Source organism: Panthera pardus, unplaced genomic scaffold (genome assembly GCF_024362965.1).
Source record: "Panthera pardus isolate Hobbes unplaced genomic scaffold, ASM2436296v1 HiC_scaffold_6, whole genome shotgun sequence".
In the NCBI taxonomy this organism is placed as follows: domain Eukaryota; kingdom Metazoa; phylum Chordata; class Mammalia; order Carnivora; family Felidae; genus Panthera; species Panthera pardus.
Genome location: NW_026526991.1, coordinates 91,758,285 through 91,783,129, shown reverse-complemented (window position 1 = coordinate 91,783,129; position 24,845 = coordinate 91,758,285). Strand labels below are relative to the sequence as shown.

General features: G+C 36.4%; 1 protein-coding gene across 1 annotated transcript in view; it reads right to left on the bottom strand.

Annotated features, from left to right (window-relative positions):
- Nucleotides 1–8,243: 8,243 nt before the first annotated feature.
- The window catches only part of SLC15A5 (solute carrier family 15 member 5), a 90,704-nt gene continuing 74,102 nt past the window's right edge, over nucleotides 8,244–24,845 (bottom strand). Inside the window, exons 8-9 of the mRNA XM_019452090.2 lie at nucleotides 13,570–13,678; nucleotides 8,244–8,540 (exon numbers count right to left, since the gene is read on the bottom strand). Of these exons, the coding sequence (XP_019307635.2) occupies nucleotides 8,393–8,540; nucleotides 13,570–13,678 (257 nt within the window). The 3' untranslated portion in view covers nucleotides 8,244–8,392. The remainder of the gene's footprint in view (nucleotides 8,541–13,569; nucleotides 13,679–24,845) is intronic.

Below are 24,845 nucleotides of genomic sequence, written 5' to 3'. Positions count from 1 at the left end.
ATGGTGTATATCTCAGTCTGGAGGCAGGACCAATGTTCCAGCTCAGTAGGCAAGTAGGAAGGGAAGGAATCCTCCCCTTCTCCTTTTGTGTTTAATGTAGGCCCTCGATGGATTGAATGATGTCTATTCACATCAGGGAAGACAATCTACTTTACTAAGTCCACTGGTTTAAATGTTAATCTCATCTGAAAACATCCTCATAGACACGCCTAGAAATAATGTTCAATCTGGGCATTTTGTGACCCAGTCAAGTTGACACATAAAATTAACCATCACAGTTTCTTTCCATCTTATATACTGATTATCTGTATGACATTCCAACTCCATTTATAATTCAATTATGAGTACTGAGGAAGTGAAGACATGTTAATTGTGTATCTGGAGAAATTCCAAATTCCATGCAGTCTTGTTATGATGAATCAACAGGGCCTTTTTTTTCTGATAAATGAGATTTCTACTTCTCCATCTCTTCTAGCTCCCAAATTGGAAGAATTCAGGGTCTGGTATCAAGGTGATTGGTATTAATAATTTTATTTTCAATAAAATAAATAGGAAAGGTGGAATCCTTTTAATTTTCCTGAAATAATAGTGAGGAATATCATATTAATTAATACATATCTGTGAATGGTTTGGGGAGTATAGGAGATGTCCAGTAAATAATTGCTGGTTAAAGAGGAGGAAAAAATAGTAGGTAACTAATTTTTGTTGGTCATAGAAAGTATTGTGAAGTACTGTGAAGAATATGTTCTTACCCTATTATGCAGACATAGAAACTAAGGCTCAGGGAGATTAAATGACTTGTCAAAGGCTGCTCAGCTACTCGCATATGGATACTTAGTTAATTCCAGTCCTAATTTCAAAGTCTATGTATTTTTTACCCTACCAGCATTTCCAATGTATAGAAAAGATCAGTGCTGAGAAGTGTTCTCTGAGTAACAGATTGTGTGGCTACATGAATTTAGAAAACTCTGGATAGAAAACTTGTTTCTTAGCAATTCCCAATGTGCATAATAACGCTTCTGAGAAGTCCTGAAGAAATCAAAGTAAATTGTTTGCTAAATCTAGCATTTGACAATGGACACTTTCGCTCTTTCATAATAATTCTTTGGGGATTCCATACTCTACTGAGCTAGACTAATTCTTTGGGGATTCCATACTCTACTGAGCTAGACCGAGAGTCAGAAGTCATGGAAGCTTTATATCTATATATCTATATCTATATCTATATCTATATCTATATCTATATCTATATCATCTATATCTATATTCAATCTATATCATCTATATATCTACATCTATCTATATCTACATATATCTAGATATTATATCTATATATGTTATAATTATACCTAGATATAATGTCTATCATCTATCATTTATCATCTATCTATCATCTGTCTATCTCTACAGAGAGAGAGAGAATGGGAGAGAAAGAGAGAGTGTTCCAGCTAGCAGTTGATGCTGGCTACTGGCTAGGAGCCTCTGTTCCTCTCTATGTGGACTGTTTCATGCTGTCTCTCTACATGGGCTACTTTGGGCTTCTTTGGAGCTTGGTAGCTGATATCCAAAGGCAAGTATCCTCCCGTCCCAAAAAACAAAGCCAAACATAAATCCTATTGCCTTTTATGACCTATCCTCAGGGACTACACAGCATCACCTACACTGACTTTCTTTGTTGAGGATGTCAGAAAGTCCTGTCTATATTTAAAAAGAGAAGAAATAGGCTCCATCTCTTTATGAGAAGTAGCAAGATCCTAGAAATTCACCTGCAACCAAAAATGTTGTTGTGGACATTTTCGGTTTAAAGTTGAACAGATATGTTTTAGGCAGAGGGCGGTGGCAGGAGCATTTCTGGTAACATGAGAAAGTGGCACAAGCAAATTACTGAAGTGTGAAACAGCACAGCTTATTCTGAAAACTACAAGTAGTTTGGACTTTTGACTGGAACAGTTGTTTGACTGGAGTGCAAGATGCAAGGGCAGAATAATATGACAGATTTGTGATTCAAAAAGAATACTCAGTCAGAAATGTAGAGGATAAACTGGTGAGAACTAGACGAGTTTGCCCAGATTGGACTATCTATATCTATACCTATATCTATCTATATTTATCTATATCATCAATTATAGATATACAGAGATAAATGAATATATATAGAAAGAGAGAAAGAGAAATATGTATAAGTATAGAGAAAGAGAGATATGATATGCATATATATGTATGTCATATATATGTCTGTCTGTTTGTATGTATATATGTGGAGATAATATAGCTCCACAAAAATCTCTGCCTTCATGGACCATATATTCCCCATAGCCTTGTGGCCGTGTATAGGAAATAAGGATATTATAGTAAAAGAGATGTCCTCAATGAAGCAAGAAGAGAGGAAAGTATCCTTTCACATAGATTTACTCATTAATGTGAAAAATCATTTACAGTTTAGCATGAATTAGAAGAGAAAGCTGGAAGGAGAGAAGCCCTTGGATTTTTTCCACCTGCTCATCTAGCCAGTGAACTTCATGGACAGTTATGCATTCAAGCTTCTTTGTAATTTAAGCCTTCTCTCGTGTGCTGCATATGGCGATCTGGGCTAGCCGTATGGGATGTGACTCCTGCTTCAAGAGTAATGCTGAAGTTTGTAGCACTCACTGCCGTTGTGGGAAGCAGACTGTTGTTGAAGTGTTATTATTAATGAGGATTACTGCTGGACAGCTTGAACTAGAGGATAATTTATTCTCCGTGAACTTCTAATTGCAGTAAAATGGTTCATTCACTGCCACACTTGTCCATCTTGTTTGTTCCTGTCTTTCAGGCACGGTTGGCTGCAATGAAATAAGGCAGAGCTGCACAGGCTGCACAAGAAACAAAAGTCTGCATTTCTGGAGACACCGTGGAAACTGGTCAGAGAGGCTTAGCTCATTTAAGAGAGGCATGGGAAAATGATGAAAGGCATGCTGGCATTCTCAAGGGGGTGATAATCAATTCCTGTGAACCAAGGCACCTACTATGTGCAATACATTATGCTAAAATGGGAAATGAGTTTCCAGATGGCCTTCCTCTGATCTCACTGTTGAAGCTCACACTTTCCCTCTGGCATTTCCAATCGAGAGCTCTTTCTCTTATTTTAAAATTTAGCATACCCTTTCCATTCTCTCATTTTGCTTCAAGAGATTGCTTTGGGAAAATGAAAACTGTCCATGATGATGACATGTGTACTTTCTTGGTAGTTTTTTTGATGTTATGGTGACTTCCTCCTGATTTGTGCTGAATTTCTGCCTCTCATTGATTCCATTTTTTCTCCATCTTTTATCCCTGGTAGAACTATAGCCTTGCTCTTTGCATAAATGTTGTTAAATGTGCTCCTGGATTGCTGCTACCATGGTAATAGACACTTGTCGTAGACTCATTACTGTATTTATAAAAGATTTGGTCACTGGTGGTTTAGCATGCTTAAGAAACAACTGGATTCCCAGCCAGTAGAAGGATTCAAACCTGTCTAAGATGGATGAAAGATTAGGGTTTGGGTGCTATTATTATTTTATAGTTAGCAAGCTCTCTGAGTGGACTAGTGACAGTGTATCACCTAGGGAAGTGATCTGGGCTGTCAAATAGCATCTATTCTACTGTAGACAATCTTACTGAGACACTCAGCTAGAAAGAGACAGAAAAAGACAAGGAATAAGAGACAGAGAAAGACAGAGACAGAGATAGGTAGAGAAAGACAGAGAGATTGAGTCTTGCCATCACTGTCCTTGATTATCTTTGACAATTTCACACTTACTGGATAACAAGCCTGGAGGAATCCTCAAAATCTATACAGATGCTAAGGAAGTAGAGAGTCTAGTTGACCTCAGGTTCTAATCTTGACCTAGCAAGGGATGTTTTATGTGAGGAACAGATGGCTCACATGTGATTTAAGGATCACTGGGAAAGTAGCCATACAATAGTTATTAGATAGATGTACCAATCCACTGCCACAGTGCATGAAGTTCTTTTTTTCTTTTTAATGTTTATTTATTTATTTTGAGAGAGAGAGAGAGAGAGAGAGAGTGCATGCGTGTGCGTGCACAAGCAGGGGATGGGCAGAGAGAGAGAGAATCCCAAGCAGGCTCCACGCTGACAGCAGGGAGCCTGACTTGGGGCTCGACCTCACCAACTGTGAGATCATGACCTGAGTCAAAATTGAGAGTCGGACACTTAATCGACTAAGCCACCCAGTCTCAGTCCCCTGAAATTCTGCCCATAGAATCATGCCTTTGGGTTTAAGCAGAAGGCAGTAATTATTCACAGAGGGGGAGGATGAGAGCACAACTTAGGGGTGTTAAAAATTTCTCCTTAAGAATCAATCTGGCAATTACTTATGGAAGAAGTCATATTCTTATGTGTTGGGACAGAAAAGACTGAGATCCATTAGGCTAAGGCATTGCCTTCCCTGGAATCCCCTTGAGATTATTTAAAAATCTACTACAGACAACAGCTATACTGAGAGGCAGTATACAGAGAAGGCTAGACCCTGGATTTTGTAGCCAGACTCTCCAGGTCCAAATTTTTACTCTGTCCACAGTATATGTATAACCTTTGCAAAGTCATCACCTTCTCTATGCTTCCTATTTCTTATCTGTAAAATGGAGTTAATAATTGTACTTACCTCATAGAGTTATTGTGATGATTAAATGAACTAATATACCCAAAACACCTAGAACAGTGCCTTACCCTTAGCAAGTACTACCGGAGTCTTCACAATTATTAATAATATTTTTGGAGGTAAATTTGTTTTTCTCAAATTGTTTTCTAAGGCAGTTTGGAATGGATTGTAGCACATCCAGAGCATTTTGATGAAAGAAGGAAAGGATGTTTTTGAGCCCCAAACCCCTGCCCCCATGGTCACTCTGGGTCTTTTCAGTGGGGTGCTTCTGACACCCTAAGCTCCACATGAAGACAACACATTGCTCCACAGAAGCTGAGTGAGGGGGAAGAGATGTTAGAAAGATCCTTGTTTTTTGTTAACCATTTTGTCAGGGTCTCTAACCCCGCCATGGTCTTTCCTCTCATTCTCGTTTCCTTTTAGATGATGTAGAGAAGTGTTTCGCCTAAGGGGTTGGGGATGTGCCAGTGTTGGTGACATTATGAGTGCTGTTTGTAGAAGGAACTGGCACTTTAGAGACAGATAGACCCAGGTTCAAGTTCTGACTGTGACATCTACTATCTCTGCGAGTCTGGATAAATCACTTAATGTCTCAGAGCTGCAATTTCTCATTTATAAAACAGGCATGCCAAAATGTGCCCACCTCCCAAAGGGGTGGCGCTAAGCAAATGTGATGATATGCATGCCACCAACCTATAAACGGTAAAGGGTGACATAGATGTGAGTTGTCATTAGTCGTGGTTCCTTTAATATCGCTGTTCTCTACAAGCAGACCTACATTTCACACCTGCATTTCAGGTGTGCTGTCATCGCTTGGCTGTTGATTTTATTTGAGGCCTTCACTCAAATGAGTGAAGTGAGTCTGTGACTGGTAATTGTATGCGGCTTCTCTTGCCGTGGAGATGGTATATGCCCACTGCTGGACCGGTTCAGGGAACTAAGGCTGAAGCTCTGTTTCCATAAAACAATGAATCCTGACAGTGTTCAGAAGGGGTGCTTTTCTTTCCTCAATTTGTGAATCGCATGATATTAATAGGAAACTTTTTGGAATCATGAGCTGTTCTTTTTGGTGGTACTGTTACTCTGATGGTCGATTAAGCAAGTTCAGAAACCAAGAGAATCAGAGGTTGGCCGGGGTGGAATGAATGCTATAAATCAAGATTACCTGAAGGGATATGAGAGATAAGGGATTAAGTGGAGTAAAGAGATAACAAGGGGGAAATATCCAAGGAGCTTGGAAAAATTTAACAAGTTGCAAGAGCAGATTTTGGGGTATTATTAAAAAAAGTCATTCTGGTGGAAACACTTTCACTAGCAAATTCATGAACTAAGGATATGGTTTTCTTAATGTCGTGTTCAATGTAGTGGCTGCGTTGGACTGAAGTGCTACAAGAAAAAAATGGAAGAGGAAAGAGATGTCACTGTTGTGGACAGAATCAGATGGGGTCAGACCTGTGCTCTGCGGGCCACAGAAAACATTTTCAAATACCTTGCCTTTCAGGTCTCACTCATGGACAAAAATAGAGCACAGAAGGTGCTTTTTAGGGAAGACTTCATTTTCTCAATCTTTCACAACTGAAAAATGGAGCAAATGAGTGTCTGGGTACAGACCCTTGGCACCAAGTGACTGGGAGTAAATGGAACACTGCAGGGACCCAGAACTTTGCCCGCCGCTGAGCATATTATGGGAGAAATACAGTACAGACCCAGCAGGCTTCTGCAAACAACACATCCCTTTAAGTTAATTGGTGTTATATAGAAGCTGAAATGCTCCGCTTATTTACAAAGCTACAGATTTATGTAAAGCAAAACCAATTACACTTAATGCCTAAACTATTCCAGGTGCTCAATGATAATGTTGCTAGGCTCGAGAGAAGAAACTGCCGTGTGAATGTATCCTGTTCCGAATGGAAGCATGTGTAGTTACTGCAGTTTAGCTAATCGCAAGTGTCAACCCCAATGTGAGAATTCTAAGCTCTTTTGGTGTTTGCTTTGGGTCAACTTTATAAGTCTGTAGATCTCTTTTCATCTCTAAGGAGGAGTGAAAGCGTAATGAGCACTTTTTTCTATTACCGTGTAGAAATTGGGGAAATGAAGGCAAATTTTTTGGGGGAGGGAAAACACAACATAACAAAATAAAACAGACCCTTTTTTTCTAATAGTGGGAGAGACTGCCAGAGCTACTCACTTTGTACTAAGGTGAGGTGTTTAAAGGTTTCTTGATATTTTGGATGTTCACTAAACCCAGATTGCAAACGTGACATTTAACCTTTGCAGCAAAGAAAACCTGTAAGACGTATCCAGGGGTTGGCCTCACTATTTTTTCAGATCACACACACACACACACACACACACACAAATAGAGAGAGAGAGAGAGAGAGAGAGAGAGAGAGAGAGAGAGAGAGAGAGAATGAGATTTGGAAAAGTTACAGGGCAAGAATTTATGTCTGCAAGAGCTAGTCGTTTTATTTGTCCTCCAAACAAACAAGCAAACAAAAAATTGAGTATGAGAAACACCTGGTGCTTTACAGCTGCTCTTTTGCAATTAAAAATGCATATCATATCTAATCAAGATGAATAAATCTTTTATTCTACAGATCTAAAATATTTTAGGTATACACAAGGGAAGGTGCTTAATTGCAGAGTCGTTTGCAATCAGCTGATAAACCCAGCTATCCTATCTGCTGTGAACTGTCCTAGAAAGCAGTGGCACTTATACTTCAGGGAGAATGAGAATGATTGGGGTGTGTTTGTTAAACCCACTGATTCCTGGAAAAAGATTTGGATTAAAGCAGTCTTTGGTAGGAGCCAGAAAGATTCTCCTAAAGCAGGTGATCCTCAACCAAACTTTGACAAGCATTGCTACAAAGGTAGGGGCCATTAGTTTTGTTTGATATTGGTTTATTATTTTTTATATGAGTTTCCACATTTCTTTGTTTATTCAAAGGATAAATGTTATTTATGTCTTTTGGAAGACGATCTTCTGAATATATCTGAATTGGTAGCATTGAAGACCAAAAGGTGTCATTTGAGTTAGGGATCCTCTTTAAGCTTCTCTATTTGATTCATCAATTACTCTCTCAACACTCATTTAATCTTCCTCAATTTTCTTTTTTCCTTTAATCAGAATAATTCCATCACTTACCTTTATTTTATAATGTCTTCAGGATTGAATATTCTTTCTTTGTTAAGGGCCTCAGTTTTAGTTAACATTGCTTTTTAATTTCGAGAAAATTTCCTTCATATCTTGATAGGATAATATGAAGATCAAATATAGTAAAATCATGTATAGATTTATTATTTAGTCAGATATAGACAGCATATGATCACAAGGTCTGGCATTGTAATAAGTGCTCAATAAATGTATAGAAAGGAGGAATGTTAACATACTATTATTTTGATTCTATTGGCACATTAAAACTAAAAATAGCATTTATATTGCTTTTAATGGCTGAACCACTATTGTAAAAAGTTGTAAAATATACTAATGTTTAGGACCTAATCATTTTGTTGTCATGGAGGCAACACAGACTTTGAAATTACTTTATTAATTGTAATGTATGTGTTAATGCAAAAGCATAATAGTTCACCAGAAGAGTCATGATTAGTCTTTATAAATAAAGTACACCGATAATATTCCTGAAGTCACTGCCATGCATATTAGTTCTTAAACTAAAATGCATAAGGTGTTCAGGTGAAGAAAACGTGAATACTTTGCTCATAGGATGGGTAGAGTCAAATGTAGTTTCATAGGGCTGTCTCCCAAAGATCAATACTTGAAGAAAATTCTTGTGTACTGCCATAAAATTTCTGAGACTTTTCATGGAGGAGAAGTGTTTCTTCAAGATTACTTCCACTGATGTTCTGGGCATTAAAATGATTTAGATTACAATACCTAAAAAAGAAAGAAAGAAAGCTTTTTTTAGGACCAGATGTAGATGACTTGATAAATCATTTGCTTTCTTCCTGTGCTGTCTACCTTTTATTACGGGTCCATAGATACTGGCACAACAGTGATGATTATTTAAGAGCACTGCGTACCAGAACAGTCTTTATAAAACGACAAAGGGAGTTTTAGGACATGTTAAGTTGTCTCATAAAGACCTTTAGATGGCGCTGTTTTACAACTTGCAATGACAGAGCGAGATGGGGGAAAGTCTGAAACCCTCTCAACTTTACAGTTTTCATGGAGGCCAGGACTCATGAAATACTTCAGATGCACAGGAGATTTGTAAATTCAGTGTTGAACCCATATAGAAAACACCGTTGTCAAACAATCCATGAATACATTTCTAGAATGCATACCCTATACTCCTGACCCAAGGAACACGTGGTTTTCCTGAGTGTCTGTCTTCTAAGTGCCAGGCACCATGCTAGGGCACTATACCCACCCTCGCTTAGTGAATTCTCACTACAACCCTAGAAGGATGAAATCATCCCCATTTCACAGATAAGGAAACTAAAATTCTAAGAGGTTAAATGACTTCTTTGGGGTTCATATGAATAGTAGTTGGCAGACCCTAGGCTGGGAACTCTCTTATTCAAAATTCTGGCCTTTTCTCCCTGTAGCACACTACTTTTAAAGACACATTATTCTCTTGGGGCACCTGGGTGGCTAAGTCAGTTAAGCATACAACTCTTGATTTCGGCTCAGGTCACGCTCTCATGGTTTTTGAGTTCAAGCCCCACATGAGGCTTTTTGCTGTCAGCACAGAGTCTGCTTTGGATCTTCTGTCCCCCCTCTGCTCCTCCCCTGCTCGTGCTCTCTCTCTCTCTCTCTCTCTCTCTCTCTCTCTATCTCTCAAAAATAAATAAATAAACAAACATTAAAAAAAAAGACACAAACACTTCTGAGAAAGTTTTAGGAGGATAGGAATTTCAAACTGCTTTATTCACTGCTGTGTTCCTAGTGCCTGGTGGATAGCACATGCTCAAAAATATTTGTTGAATGAACAAGTGAATATAGGCTATAAGTTCAGTTTTATCAGATACATGTAAGCTTCTGAGGTCAAACATCTACTTCTGATTTGTGAAAGTTTCCAAAGTGAATTTTACCTGCTTTTCCCTCTCAATATATTGCTAAAAGTAACTGTAAGGGAAGAATAATGCTTGAATAAGTGGTCTTTTGTCTCTGATTTATGTTGCTTTCAATAATTATGACAAGTTATGCACAAAGATTACTGGTATCATTGACAAAATTGGGGCAATGGTATCAACTTTAAGATGTGTTTTACAGAGGTGCCTGGGTGGCTCAGTTGGTTGAGTGTCTGACTTTGGCTCAGGTCATGATCTTGCAGTTTGTGAGTTCAAGCCCTGAATCAAGCTCTGTGCTAATAGTTCAGAGCCTGCACCCTGCCTTGGATTCTGTGTCTCCCTCTCTCTGCCCCTCCCCTGCTCTCTCTCTCTCTCTCTCTCTCTCAAAAATAAATAGACATTAAAAGTTTTTTTAAAAAAGATGTGTTTTACCACACTGGAAGGACAGTGGTGTTGAGATAAAAACAAACACCCTTTTGCCCTCCCTCCCTAAAATATCTGTAATATCTTTTTATTTCAGCATCTAATGTGGGATATATATTTTTATCCAGCACTATAGAGATGTTTATGTAATACTTTTCAGCTAGGGAAAGACATTTCATCTACCTACATCCTTCACCCCCAACCTGAAGAGCCTCAGGTATGACATGTTACCATTGCTACTTTTAGATTTGATTGAGGAGGACTCTAAGACAGACAGAGGCAGAGGGCTGTTTTTTGTTTTGTTTTGTTTTTGTAGAAATGAAAAATAAATCTTGCCTGATATTCATATATAATTCCTAATGGTACTCAGGTGATATCTGAGTGACCCTGGCAAGATTCTTTTTGTTCTAGGACTTAAACTAGGATTGTTATCACACTAATATAAAAATCATGGTGGGGGTACCCTTAGGTGCCAACAGAGACCTAAGGTCAGCTGTGTGTTGGTGAAGATGCTGTTTCATAATTAATATGCTGTTCTCAAAACTTTAAGAACAAGAATAACTTGGGACTGTCTTGTTCTTGATAGATTTGTCACTGTTATCTGGCTCTGAACACCATTGGGTTTGGTAAAAATTGAATTGTGATGAAATGTTTATTGCAATCAAACACTGGCTCCTAAATAATATGTTTCAATAATACTGTCTCTAGAACACCTGTGTTTTCTCCTGTTTCTTCACATACTTACTGTTTGTTAGTGTTTGACAATCACACAATCAGTATAGAACTAAATCAAAATCATTCATTCCTTACTAGAGACACTGATCTCCTACCATAAGTTCCATATAGTTTCTTGCCTAACTTCTGGCTTGGTCTGTCCCGCCCCAATGGGCAATAGATACCCAGGGTAATGTGTGACTTTGCACTAATGTAGTTGGTTTTAGCTGCTTGATCTCTGCTGGCAAATTTTCCACTCTCTTTTCTTCTGATATGTGACACCCATTCTTTCCCAGTGGAGTGGCTGATCGAGAGGTGATGGTGGGTATGGTTACTTTAACTGAAGGGATGGGTTTCTTCCCTACCCATCAGAGTCAAGGGGTTGTTATAGAGTAGGTAGAGAGCTCTTCTGTGGCACTTAGAAACAGTATGCTGGTAGGAGAAAGTGTGTGAGCTTTATAAAGAAACACACATGGGTTTGAATCCTAGGTGTGTGAACCTAGTCGATTTACTTACCTAGATTCTCACTTTAGTTTTCGTATTTATAAAAAGTGATAAGATTTCTGCAACAGGGAGGTGGTAGAGATTACACGAGGTTATGTGTGTGTGTGTGTTGCATACTGCCCAAGATAGGAGTGCTCAACACTTGGAAAATTAATTTCCTCCCTTCTTGCTTTGTTTTATCCTGTCTCTATTTTTCCCTCTTTCCTCAAAAAGTAAACAGAAAAAAAGGAAAAGAAAATGTAGGGAAATAGAGAAGATTTGCTAAGAATCAGATTTATTTCTCAATAAATCTTCTATTATCACTTAGTCCCTTCCCACTTTTGGTTCCTCCAATATTTGGTGCTTTGTACCATTTTATTCTTGTCTCCTTCTCTGCACCCCACTCCACCATCTGTCACTTCTTTGTAGTAACTCACTTGTTCAACAATCACAGAGAAAGAATCACACTTAAATAATTGAATTTGAGTACTAAATAGTAGCTCATATAGACTGGTACTTTGCTGTCTTCAGTTTTTTTTTTTTTTTTTTTCTAGTGCCTGGAACAATGCTTAGTATATTGAATGAATGAGTGAGTGAATGAATGAATGAATGAGTAAATCCCCGAGCTAATAGAGTCTGGTTCCAGTGCTAGTTCTTCCATGAATTCAGCCCATAATCCTGGTCATTTTTGCCACACCTCTGCATGAGCCTAGAAGAAGAATTAAAAAGGAGGAAGAAGGAGGCATAAGGCAAAGCATGAGGTCATTATTATTACTATTGCTCACACTTCTGAGCATTTACTCATCCTCACAACAATTTTGCGGCACAATTGCTATTCTTACTGTTTTCACTTTACAATGAAAAAAATGGGCTTAACAAAGTTAAATAGCTTGCTGAAGTTTCTACAGCCAAGTAGTGGAAGTGGATTCAACCTGGCTGACTAAAAAAATTACCTTTCAAACTACTTTATGAAAAGACAAAGGTCAGATCTTACAGTGGGAGAAGATGTAGGAAGTGCAGTGTTTGTGAGAACTAGAAGATGAGCACCACTTATGTGTTTGGAGGCAACGAATGGAGGGGAAAGAGGCTTTGCCTTCACCTTCGGTTTTCATCAATGACTCTATTTTGCTCCAAAACTGAGGATATTCCCCTTGGATCCTTCTGCAAGACTCTTTGATATTCTAATTTGGCTTTCAATCCAAGAATGAGATAGGTATTTATATTGTGGAGGATCAATTCAACAATTTATATACTTTGGAAGGTAAGAAATATAAAAATTCAGGGAGCCATTAAAACTTTTGATTTTGTCATTAATTCTGCCTTGCATGAAATTTAAGTGCCTCTCTTTTATACTGAACCATAAGCTCCATGAGAGCAGGAACATAATGGCACTAAACATTTATTGACTTACTGACTTTGTGTCCTTCTAGTTTACTATCGCATGTAGTACCTATCGCATGACTGGTGTTCCAACAGAGATTTATTCAATGAATGAAAGAATGATATAGGCAAGGGAGAAGTGACAGTGATGAGATAAAATATGACTAAATAGATAAGTGAATAGAGGGAAGTGAGAAAAATAAAGATCTCTGTAGTTTCCACAACATGGCAGGTACTGTGCTCAGCCCTTTACCAAAATTCATATGCCTAAAGCCCACAAGATGTTGGTTTTCTTGATTTTATTTTACAAATATAAGAACAGAGGCTCAGAGAAGTTAGACAATTTGCTCAAAACTCCACAGTCATCCAAAAATATGTCAGTGAGAGAGAGAGGTGGGCTGGCAATGGATGGATGGTAGATGATACATAATAAGCCACTGACTGGTCTCAGGTGACTGACTAAATGATTTTGCAGTTTGTTATTGACCTTGAAATGGTCACTGCTGATTGAAAGGCCTGAATGGAATCCAAATCTTAAGCATCATTAGATTTCTAGCTATTTGTTTAATGATATTTGCTTTTAATGATAATGACTCATTCATTCTTATTATCAATATGGTTATTTCTAATTCTAAAGTGGTGCTATATAGTGGATAAAACATATCTTCTTTCAGAACATGTTTTAGAATCGAGTAAAGCACTATTTTATTATAAGGATCAATGGCAAAAGTGAAGTCTAAATTGAAATTTCTTGCTCTGAATAATCTGTTAAATTTCTCTAATATGCTAATTTGTCCAGTCATGGCATACAGGATTCCCGTTGGCTCAGTGATAGTTCCCAGATCAATATTTCATGGACTCAGAAATTGCTCATCTTACCACTAACTTACCTTTGTGAAACACTCCAGAATCCCAGGACGTTCAACAACATTAATGATGCCAAAAAGAAGAAGAAGCTTTCTAAATTGCCTTTGTTTAATGTGTTTGGAAACCAATTGCCTGTTTGGAACAAAAGTAATTGTTATTCAACTGCAGAGTTGTAAGTTTCTGTGAATATTTTATCATTCCACTATTCATAGAGATTTATTCGCTTCAATAATATCTACAAAGCAAAAAAGCTCATCTGAAACTCATTGTCGAGACTCGTTTAATTCTGTAATTAATGGTAAAATAACAAGCAAAGTACCACAAATATTTTGAAGGTCAAAAAAACCTTAATTTGTATAACGCAATATAGGTTCAGAAGAACTGAGCTATAAAAGTAACCCTGATTATGCTAACTTAACTGGAACCGTGTACATATCTTATTCATCCTTATATATCTAGTACCTAGAGTGCCTGACACATAGGAATTATTCAGTAAATATACATTGAATAAAGGTAAAATATTTACCACAGCCAGTTCTAGCTGTAAGGTTAGTGACATAATAGACGTAGATGCCAGATGTTACATTATTTTGACATCTTAGATAAATCTAATATTACATTATTATAGTATCACAGAACCTATTTATCAAACTACTTGAAATCTCTAGTCGACATGAAAGTACTTTTTGACCTGATAACTAATTCCTTCAAATTAATACTTCTAAATAAGATATCCCCCTCTTTCTTATGATGTCAAACTTCTATACACAAAACTATTACATCAGTATATATGAAACTATTTAGGATTCAAGGCAATTGCTCTTACTTTGCTCCTAAGTTTTAACTTTTCTTTGGATCTTTGCTATAATTCTCTCTCTCTTTCTGTACCCAAATCCATATCTATATCTATATGCATTATCTCTATTTCTACACACACTCAATTTTCCTTCAGTGGGTTTTGATACATTATTATTTAATACATTATACGAAATAATGTATTATATATGCAGCACTTATTTTTTGCAGTACTTTTAAAACAAGAATAGGATATTAGTATTAACAAATATGTTATAGATACATAGTATTACAGAATATTAAAAAGATTGTTCAAAAGGCAAAACCTATCACCATGGACAAAACTTAAATTCAGTGGGAGTTCTGAATGGGCAGAGTCTTCCCCCAAAAAGTTATACATTATGAGAACAGGAATTTGAGCAGTCAGATGCCAAGGTTTGGACATTTTCTTGCTTTTTTATAGAAGTTCCTACAGTGGGTTGTAAAGAGAGGTGTGGGACGAGAGCAATCAGTCCATGTGCCTATACACTCGATCTTCAGTAACATCCTTGGCACATGGGTTGTGAGTTGCTCCCTGAGCTAGAAAATGGTTCTTGGCCTCTCCCTTGACAGTGCATACTTTTAAATGAGATTTGAATTAAATGTTCTGTTCAGGGTTGATAGTCAGCAAGTACATAAGTATGACAGCTGTGATTAATTGTGCCACTTCCCATTTAAAGCCGTTTCTCTTCTGTCATTTAACAATGACTATTATTACGGACCAACCATGAAAATTAGCTCGTGTCTTGGACCTATAATTGAAATCTGGTATTGAGTTTAAAGCTGTTTGGCAAGTTCTACTTCCCCATTTTATTAATTTGTGTTCCATTACAATAGAAATGCATGGTGTTATTGCTATATTGACATAATGCCTTCATCTGATAGGAGTAATTTCACATAACGTTTCCGTCTGTGTCTGTCTATTGGGTATTGTGTAGCCCTCTTGTGTGTGTGTGTGTGTGTGTGTGTGTGTGTGTGTGTAGAAACCAAGCATTTGATTGTACTTGAACGGGGGTAGTTGGGGTGGAAGTCAAGGTAAGGTGAGATAACATCACACATATTTTCAGGAAGAACTAAACCACCCTGCTAACCTTATTCAAACAGTCTTATTTCCTTATTTCTCCTGAATTAATATCCCAATCATATTTCTGTCCTTTTCATTTCACATCAGCACTTTGCATGTGATGCGTTTAGACCATTTTATCACTGTGTTTCTCTGGCTAGAATGAGAGGAGTTTGTACAGAGTATGCGAAGCCTCAGAATTAACATGACATTAATTCTGCTTGGAGCATGAATTTTGGTCCATAATAAGTAATTGAAAAGGCTATCTTTATATTATAACAAAGTCAGATGAGGGAGAAGAATATAAATTTTGTAAGATCTTTAAAGGTAAAACATAATATTTCTAAAAAATTATGCAATTACAGCAAATACCAGCCTATCAGGATAGGCTCCAGCCTATCAGGATAGCACCAGCTCCCCCTGCATGTGCCATTGTATCTGTCACTGGGGATACTGTGGTGGGCACAAATGAGAAGCACCGTGACTGGGAATTATGGGCATGTGGGGTGACAAGAGGATGTCATGCTAGAAAGGTTAGGGAAAGCAGCGGGAATTTATGAGTAACACAAAATACTTTGTGAGTGGAGTTATTTAAAAAAATAAAATGAATGATTGCCATATCACCAATTCAAACTCCTGATAACATTTCTGTAGTCCTTCTTGAACATCATTTTTAGTGTTCAACTTCCTTCCTAATGCTGATCTTCATGCTAGCCCCATATTTTTGCCTTACTTAGCTATAATTTTACATTCCCTGTGTAGCTAATCTATATGGTGAGCTCCATGGTAAGGGGAACAATCACCTGAATTGATAGCATAGGACACACACTAGCATCAAGTTGGACAGAGGGATACTTCATGAAACCTAAAATTTGTTTTATTTATATAGAGATTATAAGTCTATGTAAAGAGATAGCTTTGGGTGTGAGTTTCACCCAAAGCTATCTCTTTACATAGACTGATAGAGAATGGGCTTGGAGGTGGAGAGATTTTGAAGTCAAATATTGTCTCTGTTATTTAATAGTTTTGTTTTTGGGCATTTGTTTAATTGAACCACTTCAGCCTCGGTTTCTCCTCTCTAAAATGACAGCAACACCTTTCTCACTGAGCTGTTATGAGAAGTTAGGATGTCAAGGGTTGGACACAGAGGAGGCGCTCCATAAAATTTAGATTATCACTCCCACCCACACACACTTTAGAAGTAGCTCATACAAAATCATGTAGCCTGAACTTGATCTCGGGCCCATTTCCTGTCAGATATTTCTTCATGTTCTGTGTGCCACTTTTTTTTTTTTTATCATTATCCCAGGACTGGTTGTAAAATGTTCCATTTAACATTGTCAGTTGACTCAGCTCTTAGGTACTATAACTTTATTTTAGTAGCTTATAAACTTTTATTGTCGTAATTCACATTTGTGCCATTTTTCACCTGACATTTCTAGTAGCTGATTGAAATCTGGGGCATCCTTGCCAAAGGAGACAAAGAGAAGACTTTAGGTCTAAAATGGAACAAACTAAACTTCTCCAGATCTTAGCTTGGGAAGGTAAGGAAGTTTAACAACATGAGAAAAGAATGTGCTACATAAACAGTGGTAAGTGCCATATGTCAATGCTCACAGTGAACCCAAGTTAAGTACTTTAGTAGAATAACCAGCTAGTTAGTAATGAATATTAGACCACTCGGTAATAGAACATTCACGAAATATTTAGCATTGCTCAGAAGTTCTCCACATATTTCTTGTTCAGTTAGATTTATTCGTTCATTTGAAAATTATTTGTTAAGAAATTTTCATGTATCAAAAAATGGGCATTTCAAGTTGCTTAAGAAAACGAGCTCATAGATTTGTAGAAGAGACATGCAAACAGGTAATTACTCTGGAGTATTAGACCTTATAGACACTAAGTAAAATGTTTCTATTTATTTTAAATTATCATGGCCATTTTAGAGACAAAAGGACTATAGAATTTTACAGATTTTACAGATTAAAGAGTGAAGGTGCAGAGAGGTATGTTGAGGCATTGCTCAGTAGAATCCTCATCTTACAAACTGCACTACTAAAGCCCCAATGATGCTAATAGAATTATGTTACTATAAACAGCACAAAGTCACTAATATGAAAGAAGAAAATGCTTTATTCTTGTCCCATATTATGCCTTGTATTGTAAAGCCCCAAATTTCATATGCTGTCTTTATGTCTTTGAGCCTCACAGGGCCCCAAAGGCCTAACCACATAGTTCTTTGCCCTTTCAGACACACTCCTCACCCCAGGGGAAGGCCTCCCTCACCTGGTTAGTTCCCCTATTAGTCAGCCCAGCTGCCTGCTACTGGTATTCACCCTAAAGCTCTCACCTCCTTCTCAGACCTCAACATCAAGCAAACAGGAAGTCACATCCTCCTGTGGGATCCAGGAGTCACTCCCTGTTTTGTTACTACCAGGCTTGCCCTCCACAGACCTTTGTTGCTCTATTCTCAAGTTAGCCCCCATATGGCCCTGTGTGACACGTTCTCCTCCCCTGACCTGTGAGCGTGTCTGACTAATAAGCTGCTGTCAGCCCATCTCTCCAGTGTCAGGTGTCATATTTTCAGCCACCTTATCCTATTTAGGTTGAGGACCCCTCCCACACTGACCAGGTGAATAGGAGGTGATGAGAACATGCCCCTACACAGAAATCAAGGTCAGTTCTACACAGAATTCTAGTAGCTTCTGTGGCTCTGATGCATGATTACTGTTTTGGGGAGAAGAAGGAGCAGTTCCATATTCCATTCTAATCAGTACCCAGTACCAAGTAGCTCTGCTTCTAAACTACATCAGGCGGTATGACTCCTTTAAAACAAGAAGACAGGAAGTAGTGGGTGCATGGCAGTCAAGGCACATTGCTTTCAGGTAGCGTAGCTCCCAAAGAAAAGCATTATAGGTGAATGTGGGCTCTAGGGAGCACTCAATAGTCATGTATGCTTGAGACCAGTTTACAATCACATTATTTGATCAGATTGTTGGACAATCAGAAAATGGTGTCAAATTCTCACTCCAGCCCAGCAGTTTGCTTATCACGATTACTTGGGTTTTAATGGGGGCACTTTCACAGAAAACTTCATTAAACATATGGAAAGTGACATAGGCTAAGGGAATCCATATACATTCTTAGTTGGTAAATACTGCCTATCAGTAAATTTCTCCTATTGAGGATGACTAAATACAAAAAAGGTCAAAATGAAGAAGGAAAAGGGACTGTATACATATTACAACTTTTGCTTATGAAAAAACACCCCTAACACACAACGACAAAAGTTAAAATAACAATAATGATAATAATAATAATAATAATAATAATATAGGAAATCATAAGGAAGAGACAAAAATAAAAAAAAAAATAGTAATTTCAGGCAAAGTTGAATTCAAAGGAAAAATAGTGTCAAAGAGACACTGAGGATTTTTTTCTATTTATAAAAAGCAGAGTCCAAATTGAAGATAGGTCAATGAATATCCTTTAAGTAATGAAAATATAACAAGTCTGTTGGAAACTTGGATAAAAACAGGTAGATCAATTTTTGTGAATGACTGTCACATTTTGCTCAAGTTTTGATAGAAAAAGCAACAAAGAAAATGATGTAGAGGATTAGAATAATGTGACTGATAAGAGTTTAATAAAGATTATACTATTGTTTAGTAAAAAAAATACTCTCTTATAGAAGTTTAAATAACATCAATAGCAAACCAAATCTCCTAGAAATTAAGATACTGCCCCTACATAATCATTTGGTCAAAGAGAAAAATGAAACCCACAACCACAAAGTATTTGAAAATGAAGTGATGAGGAAATTGCATTTATAAATTTAGGGATACAGATTTAAATTCTATTCAGAGGTACATTTAAAGGCACATATTTTTTCAGTTTGAAGGAATGCAAATAAATGAACTAAACATTCAGCACAAAAGAACCCTAGAAAATAAATAAGAATTATAAGGAAAGTCAAAGAAAAAAATAAAGATGACAGCAGAAAATCAATATATTAAAGAATATTAGATTTAATAATTCTAAGACCTGGTTCATTTCAAGAAAAGGTAACAACAACAGAAACCCTGACAAATCCAAAGAGAATAGATAACAAAAGAGTCAGGGGCCATAATAATATTTATTTATAAGTGTGCTATATTAGTTTCAAAAATCTTATGGAAGAAGGAAGGTGTGGTGTATACGTGTGTGTGTATCTCATTATGTATATGATGGAATATTACTCAGCCATATAAAAAGAATGAGGAGCACTTGGGTGTCTCAGTGGGTTAAGCGTCCAACTTCGGCTCAGGTCATGATCTCACAGTTTGTGAATTTAAGCCTCTGTGCTGACAGTGCGGAGCCTGGAGCCTGCTTTGAGTTCTGTGTCTTCCTCTCCCTCTGTTCCTCTCCCACTCACACTTGGTTTCTTTCTCTCTCTCAAAAATAAATAAACATTTTTTAAAAAATGAAATCTTGCCATCTGCCACAGTACAGGTCCATCTAGGGGGTCTAATGCTAAGTGAAATAAGTCAGCCAAAGAAAGACAAATAATATGATTTTAATCATATGTGGAATTTAAGAAACAAAACAAAGGAATAAGGAAAAAGAGAGACAAACTGAAAAACAGACTCCTAACTATAGAGAACAAATAGATGGTTCCCAGAAGGGAGGTCGGAGGGGGATTGGTGAAACAGGTGAAGGGGATTAAGACTACACTTGTCCTAATGAGCACTGAATAATGTATAGAATTGTTGAATCACTATATTGTACACCTAAAACTAATATAACACTGTATGTTAATATAATTGAATAAAAAAATAAAACTAAAAAAGTATATTATGGAAATGGGATGATTATCTAGGAAAACCTTAATTATCTAAATTGAACCAAGAAAAAAGGAAAATCTTACTGGCAAGAAACAATGGGGGAAAAGTTACCAGGAAGTATCTTCAAAAGAGATAATGCATCCTGAATGTACCTTTTAATTTTCATGGAAGAGATGACTCTTTCCCCTGGATCTTTCTAGAAAGCAAAGAACCATCAAATATTGCTATTGCCAGCTGTTGTCTATCTCATGTATGTGAAGATGATTTAACATTGAAAAATCTATTAATTAAATATACTATAATATCAGGAATAGTAAGAAAATCAAGAGGTGATCTCAAGAGCTACTTAAGAAGCATTCGATAAAATTTTCTCTGATTTGTTTAGATCTTAGAAAACAAGAAATAGAAATTTTCTTATGATAAAGAATATCCTTTAACATTATAGACCTACAAATATGTTTAAAAAAATAGAGATTCAAATTAAGATTATGAACAGGGTAAAATGTGACTGCCTTCTGGTATTAACACTGTTCTGAAGTTCTTTGTCCTGATAAAGGTATAAAGCATCAGAGTTAATATTGGAAATAAGGATTTTTAAAAATTATATTTAAGATTAGATAATTTTTCTGTAAACTGAAAAAGATAAATACTCTCATAAATTTACTAAGAAAGTTTAAGAAGTTGGATGTAAGATATAGACATAAATATTAATACTCCCCCTATATGACACATAATTATTATCTCAGTGAATTTGGAAGGAGGGAAAGAAGTCAGTTCATAACAGCAAAATGAGAAAGAGCATAAAATGCCTACAATAAGTCCAACAGAAATGTTCAAGACATGGATGAAGAAAAGAAAATCTAACTGAACTGAATTTTTTAACATTGAATAAATAAAAAAGTTATGTTATCTACTTAGAGGGAACACTAAATATTATAAAAGCTTTTATTTATTTATTTATTTATTTAATTTTTAAAAATATTTTATTTCTTTTTGAGAGAGACAGAGACAGAGACAGAGTGTGAGCAGGGGAGGAACAGAGAGAGAGGGAGACACAGAATCTGAAGCAGGCTCCAGGCTCTGAGCTGTTAGCACAGAGCCGGACATGGGGACCATGAGATCATGACCTGAGCCGAAGTCAGAGGCTTAACCAACTGAGCCACTCAGGCACCCCGAAAAGCTTTATTGTTTTAATTAACAAGTAGTACTTATTTCATTAACATAAACACGAGATTTGGGGAAAATTGATAAAATGATTCTAAAATTCACCTGGAAATGTACACTATAGGAAATAAGAGCTTTACAAATGATGAGTAAACTATAAAGAGAAGTATGATTAGCAATAGTTGATACATATCATAAAGTCATAATAATTAAACAGAGGGTGATACTAAGCTAAAATCAAGTGGCAGCTGACAGGAACAAAATAGACAGTTCTAAAATAGCCCTACAATAGCCTAAGAACTAAGAATATATTAAAGTATATATTACTAACTGATTAGTTTCATTCCACTTATCCTATGGCTATGGGGTATTTATGGTTTAAGTAACTTTTCACAACAAATATCAAGTTATGCTGTGAAATTTGGTTATTTGAAGGAAATATGTATTTACCTAACATAAAAAAAGTCCACATGGATAAAAATATGATTTTCAAAGTATTAAACTGCTAAAATTTCCATAACGATAGATAAATGCAATGATATTGCATGTTCACAATGCATGAACATGTTATTCATGTTCACAATGAAAAAGGTTAATAGGTTTGATTACCTATATCAGCAAAACTTGTGCAAACCAAACTCATCTATGAAACTAAAATGTTGAGTTAAAATAGGAAAATATTAGCAATATATTTGACTAAGTGATAATATCCTTAAAGTTTAAAAAACATATAAATCAATAGGAAAAAATGACAAATAGACAAAAAGAAAAATGGGCAAAGAATATGATCAAGCATGTCATGAGTGAGTAAAGATAAAAGTGTTCATACATTAAAAATTTCAATTTTCCATTCTGAAAAATACAAATTAAAGTAATAATGGAATATAATTTTTGCCAATCATATTCACAAAGATCAAAATACTATTATGCTCAGGGTTGCAATTAACATCTTGAGACAAGTATTATTCTATCACAATGGTGGTATAATTGATGCAGCCTTTTAGAAAACAATAGTCTTTAAAATATTTATCCTTATTGAATGAGTAATTCCATTCCCAGGATTCTGGAAAAAAAAAAAAAGAGTCTTTTTGATTGTTTGTTTTAGAAATTCAAATGACATGGAAAGATGCTCATGATATTTTCAAAGGAAAAAAAAGTGGGACTTGATATAATTTTTTATTGAGCATTCCTCGGGAGTTATTCAGACTACAATTTTGTTTAAAATATCTCTGTATATAATTTTTTTAAGTTTATTTTTGAGAGAGAAAGAGAGAGAGAGAGAGCAAGCAGAGGATGGGCAGTGAGAAGGGGACAGAGGATCTGAAGCAGGCTCTTGGTGGACAACAGTGAGCCTGATGCGGGGCTTAAACCCATGAACTGCAAGATCATGACCTGAGCTGAAGTAGGACGCTTGACAGATTGAGCCACCCAGGCGTCTCTCTCTATATAAATGTAATACCCCCTCCCCACATGCACACAAATAAAAAAAAAAATTGGAAAAAAATTTACCCCAATAATAATTGCCATCATCTTTTTGGCCTTTTCCCCTCCTCCTTTACAGTTTGGATTTATCTGGTCATACATTACCTTAGCAGCAAAAAATAATATTTTAAAATGATTTCCTCAAGTATACTTCGGGAAAACTCTGACTTCTAAAAGTCATTTCTGGTTTATTATCAAACAACAGAAAAGGGTGGTTTTCTCTCACAACCTACTCTTCTTCAGCAATTGAAGTATTGAATAGCAGCCTGGATGTTGTAACTTGGAAGTTATGTGCTATTTATAAAACTGTCCTAAGATATCATTTTGGAAATCATAGTATCCCAAGTAACAATAACCAGTCTATTCTGAAACCTAAGATTCACTCACTTCAGTGATATGTCACTATATTCCCTACTGAAATCCTAGATTTACCAACTATCTCAAATATACATGGCATTATTTTAAGGGCTACGGCATGTTGCTTTTGATGAGAGGCAGATTTCTGCTATGTCTTTTTGGAGAAAGATTCAATATTTCCCCTTTTTACTAACTACTGTTTTATTTTGAATGTAGTGGACCTTTGAAAATATTAGATGGTGCCTTTTGGAATCTCTTCAAATTAGAGTTGAGCACAGTAAGCAATTATTTTCCCTGAGACTTTGGCAATATATTTTTAAAGTTATTTTTTGTAACACTGGTGATGTGGTAAACCTCCAAAATTGTTGAGACAAAACTGAAATGGCTTTTATACCTAACTTTATCTTAGGCACATCTATCACTTCACTATGTGCGAAGAAGTATGTAATTAAAGACATGTAACAGTCATTCTCCAGGGTGGATGTAGTTCTGTGCCACGGGAAATAAACCCTGTGCAGCAAAAAGAGCTTGGGAATCAGGAATCCACCACTGTTGTAAGATTTGGACAACTTATATAACTTTCCGAGTTCATTTTCCTTTTACATGTGATGGGGCTACAAATATCCACCCCCAAAGAATTGTTGTGAAGATTTAATGAAATAATATCTTTGTGAAATACATATAGCAAGGTCTGCATATAACTGACACTTAATAAATGTTAATTTCTTTCCTTCCTCTATTCAGTAACCTGATTTAAATGCTTCATTTGAGATTCATAGCTCTCCTACCTGAGTTAATTTTTAAAACACATTAATTTTCATGATACCTGAAGGAAATAATATCTAACAACTATATTCTACTCTGGCTTTTCTACCACCTTTTCCTATTTGTCGAATAAGTACTCAAACTATTATTAGCCTCAATTTACAGACGAGGAAACAGAGGCATGGAGAGGCTAAAGTGTCTGCCTGAAGTCATGTAAAGGAGACAGAATAATTATTTGTTGATCGAATGGGTGAACTGAGGTTGGGCCCCAAATCTGCACATACTCAATTCCTGGCTCTCCTAACAATGTCTGCATGGAGACTTTAATTGGCATTTGTTCTTCCTGGGAATTGTGAATAAAAATGAAGTTAGGTTGCTGTTTCCAGGAAGGGATGCCGTGGCTTTCAAAATTGTAGAGAAAGCACTATGTGCATTGTTCACCTGATCTGCAAAAAGAATGAGCATGGGATGATATTTGGGAAAACAGGCTTTCTTATAAGGGTGAGGTCATTCTCTTGAAGAGCACTGGGAGGTAAAAACCCATCAAGATAGTGTGTTCTCATGATGATTTCAATGAATTATCATGGAAATGAGTTTTAGAAGAGAGGTAATGCTTTGTGATAATAGCCCGATAATGCCATTAGCTATGAACTGTAATTGTAATAGCATTAGTCAAATGAATATATCTGATATTAATTTGAGTGTCAAATATTTCTATAAGATTCTTCTTGTTAATTAAACATCAGCCATGGTATTATTAATTCACTATCTAGCCAGTGCTCGCACATAGTAGGAACCCAATACGTATTTG